At 42.3% G+C, this 3,771-nt stretch overlaps 1 protein-coding gene across 1 annotated transcript; it reads left to right on the top strand.

Moving 5' to 3' along the window:
• Positions 1–535: 535 nt before the first annotated feature.
• Positions 536–1,456, top strand: LOC309560421 (olfactory receptor 1L6-like; the record flags this gene model as incomplete). Its single annotated transcript, XM_082264056.1, has 1 exon — positions 536–1,456. One exon carries the CDS (start codon positions 536–538, stop codon positions 1,454–1,456), a length of 921 nt encoding a protein of 306 aa, XP_082120182.1.
• Between the last annotated feature and the right edge of the window lie 2,315 nt (positions 1,457–3,771).

The raw sequence follows: 3,771 nt of genomic DNA, 5'->3' as shown, positions 1-3,771 counted from the left end.
CCATCAGTGCAACATATCAGTGCCTATCAGGGCAGCATATCAGTGCAGCCCCAACAGCTTTTTTGCTGCCCCCCCTGCAAAGTGCTGCCCTAGGCCTGGGCCTTGTTGGCCTAGGCCAAGATACAGCACTGGTGAGGGAGCACTATATAGTATATGTGTGAAACATGTTAGGGATGTGCTGGGAATTGGAAAGGCTGGTCCAGCCATTTATTATCAGTGCTTTTTTTTTAAGAAAAGTATTTTTTTGTTTTTTTAATCTGCACAAAATTAACACAGCTATCAGCAGAGTACCTTATAATGCAAAGAAAATGTCAGTGGAAGTCTTTATACTGTATCTTATGTTATATTATATAACTAAATAATTAACAGTTTATCTTACTCTTTCTGCATGACTATCAACACGTGATGAATATTCGTAATGCTCTTCGGTTTAGCTGGTCTTTGTCCATGTCCCATGGCTTACAGTATTTTTTCAGATGAAGTGTACCTCATGATCTCCCTCTTTTCATCACATTCATAACTGAATGATAAACACATGGCACTTTCTGAGAATAAGACTCTTGTTGGCTTTGTCCTGTTGGGATTTTCTGATACACCTCATCTTCTCCTTCCTCTCTTCTTGTTTTTCTTATTTGCTTATGTCCTCTGTATTGTGGGAAATATGTTTATCCTTGCACTTATTACATCCCAACACCAGCTTCACACCCCAATGTATGTCCTGATGGGGAACCTTGCCTTTGTGGATATATGTTTTACCTCCAGTATCATCCCTAGGGCCCTGTATGGCCTTCTGTCTGGAGATAACCACATCTCCACCCATGGCTGCTTTGTCCAGCAATTCCTGTTTCTAGGCTTGGGTCTTATGGACAATCTTTTGCTGACCATCATGGCCTTTGACCGATTATCTGCAGTTTGTTTCCCCCTGCGTTATCTGATAATTATGAATAAGAGGACTTGTATATGTCTGGTGGCTAACGCTTGGGTTCTTGTGTGTTTACACTCTACCCTGTATACTGTGCTGACTTCTTCTCAGAGGAATTGTAGTTGGGTTATCCAACACTTCTTCTGTGATCTTCCTGTAATAATAATGTTATCCTGTTCAGGTGCTTCAAATGCTCTGCAGAAGGCAATCTTCATCGAAGGTCCCATCATTATCTTTGGTCCAGTGTTCATCATCCTTGGGTCCTACATACTCATCATCAGAGCAGTGTTGGCTCTACGGTCGTCCCGAGGAAGATGGAAGACCTTTTCTACTTGCTCATCTCACCTCACCCTGGTCATTCCCTTCTACAGCACAGTCATATTTATGTATTTTCGGCCACGCTCCATCTACTCACCGACCTATGATCGAGCCATCAGTGTGGTGTATAGCGTCATTATCCCAATGCTCAACCCATTTATTTACAGCCTAAGAAATAAGGAGGTCAAAGCTGCTGTCAAAAGATTGTTAAAGTAATGCTTTTTATCTAACTTGATAAATTATACTGTACCGGTAAAGGCCATTTACGCATCTGTTGTTTCCTTGACAAATGTTTTTTGTTGCATCTGGTCATCATAATTCCTATAGACAGGAGGTGGGAATAGCTTTCTATTCAATTGTCCCTCTTCTATGATATGGCCCACTGTCTGTAGTAAAAATAAAATGGGTGGTGACTACAGGAAAATGGGGCTGCTTTTCAGGTAGCTCCACTACCAAAATTCTTGGACCCTAGTGAAAGTGTGGTTTGTGCCAAGCAAAACATTTATTTAAAATTAAATAAAAATGTAGAATTGTAAATGCTTTACCATCCATTAAGAACGTGCATAAGTGTTTGTATTTCATTATGTTAAAAATAAAATTGTAATTTTATTTTGCCTAATTCATCTCATTGATTCAATGCCTTATATTTCATAAAATAATGATCTCTACATAGCATAAGCCTTAAGTGGAGTGTCAGAAAGCAAAATGTGTGGAAAAAAAAAACTTCTCTGTTACCTTCTTATCTGGCTGATCAATGGTCCCCTTCTTATCTGGCTGATCAATGGTCCCCCACTATTGTGACATGGTCCAGATGCAGGTTAGAAATCTTTAAGGATTCGTTTACAGTTGGAGGGTGGTAAAAAGACACGGTTGAGCCTCTTTAAGCTGCTTCCCCGAATTACTCCCCCTTAAAGTGGCTGTAAACCCACTTGGTCATTTTTAGGCAATCCCCTGTCTTTTGGGTTTCTATAATGATATATGCCCTGTGTTTGTGCTTTATTTAAAAAATGTGGTTCTATACCTTATTTCCTAGAACCTCTCGGCAATCACGTGACCGCCTGCCGGTTCCTCTCTTGATCTAACAGCTACATCGGGAGGGGCTGAGATTCCTCACTGATGCCAGTTGGGAGGAGAGTGGCAGGCGGTCATGTGAGTGCCAAGCAGTGCTTTGAAATATAGTATAGAACAGCATTTTTTTAATAAAGCACATACACAGGGCACATAGGATTATGAAAGACAGGGAATTGCTTGAAAATTACCAAGTTATTATAGCAGGAATGGAGGGGCAGACTCTGACACAGCTGACAGGCAGGGAGGGAAGGGGGAGAGGACAGAGGAGGACAGGAGAGCTGCAGATGATGGAGGCCCGTATACTGACCACGATGTCACGGTGATAAACCATGGTCAGTTTACAGGGGGGAGGGCAGAACCAGACAGGATCAGCCAGGTGATATGATACAAGGTACCAAATTACACAGCACAAGCACTGTGCTGTTATTCATACTTTAAGGCTGGGTTCACACCTCCATGCAGAGCGGCTCACAGGAGGGGTCTGGTGCGTCCCTGGTCACTGTTTCAGGTCAGATTTCAGTCCAAATTTTTGGCTAAATTCGGACCTGAAACTAACCAGAAGACAGGACTCCTGTGCAATTTGCAGCCGTCCTGGAGCTGTGTGAACCGGCTCCATTGAGAGCCGGTCCCAGGCTCCTAACATGCAAATTGGATGCAGGGAAACCCGCATCCAATTCGCATAAGTGTGAACCCAGCCTAAAGGAACAGGATCCATTTTGTTTTTTATTTTTTAGGGTAACAAACGCTTTAAGTTGCTCTCTCACCTGGTGAATGCGACCCATTCAATTAAATGCATTGCCCTGCAGTGCATGCGTTTTCAGCATGGTTGTGCTGTTATTTTAGGGGTTAAAACAGGTGGTGATGAGGCAACATAACACAGATCACGCCTCAGAAAGTAATGTTTGACTAAATGAGCCCTCGGATACTCACTGGCTGATTGCCATCATCTTGCTGGAGCCCCTTTGTCTGCTACCTCTGCTCCTGCCTCTGACAAGAACTGAACCTACAGTGGGGATAGAAAGTTTGGGCACCCCATGTAAAAAATTTTATTAATGCGCATAAAGAAGCCAAGGAAAGATGGAAAAATCTCCAAAAGGCATCAAATTACAGATTAGACATTCTTATAATATGTCAACAAAAGTTAGATTTTATTTCCATCATTGACACTTTCAAAATTACAGAAAACAAAAAAATGGTGTCTGCAAAAGTTTGGGCACCCTGCAGAATTTATAGCATGCACTGCCCCCTTTGCAAGGCTGAGACCTGCCAGTGTCATGGATTGTTCTCAATCATCATCTGGGAAGACCAGGTGATGTCAATCTCAAAGGTTTTAAATTCCCAGACTCATCTGACCTTGCCCCAACAATCAGCACCAAGGGATCTTCTAAGCAGTTGTCTAGAAAACTGAAACTGAGAATAGTTGACGCTCACAAAGCTGGAGAACGCTATAAGAAGATAGC

This window comes from Pelophylax lessonae, assembly GCF_965119305.1.
Source record: "Pelophylax lessonae genome assembly, chromosome: 7".
NCBI classification, from domain to species: domain Eukaryota; kingdom Metazoa; phylum Chordata; class Amphibia; order Anura; family Ranidae; genus Pelophylax; species Pelophylax lessonae.
Note: the sequence above shows the minus strand (reverse complement) of the source record. Positions and strands in the feature narration are given on the sequence as shown.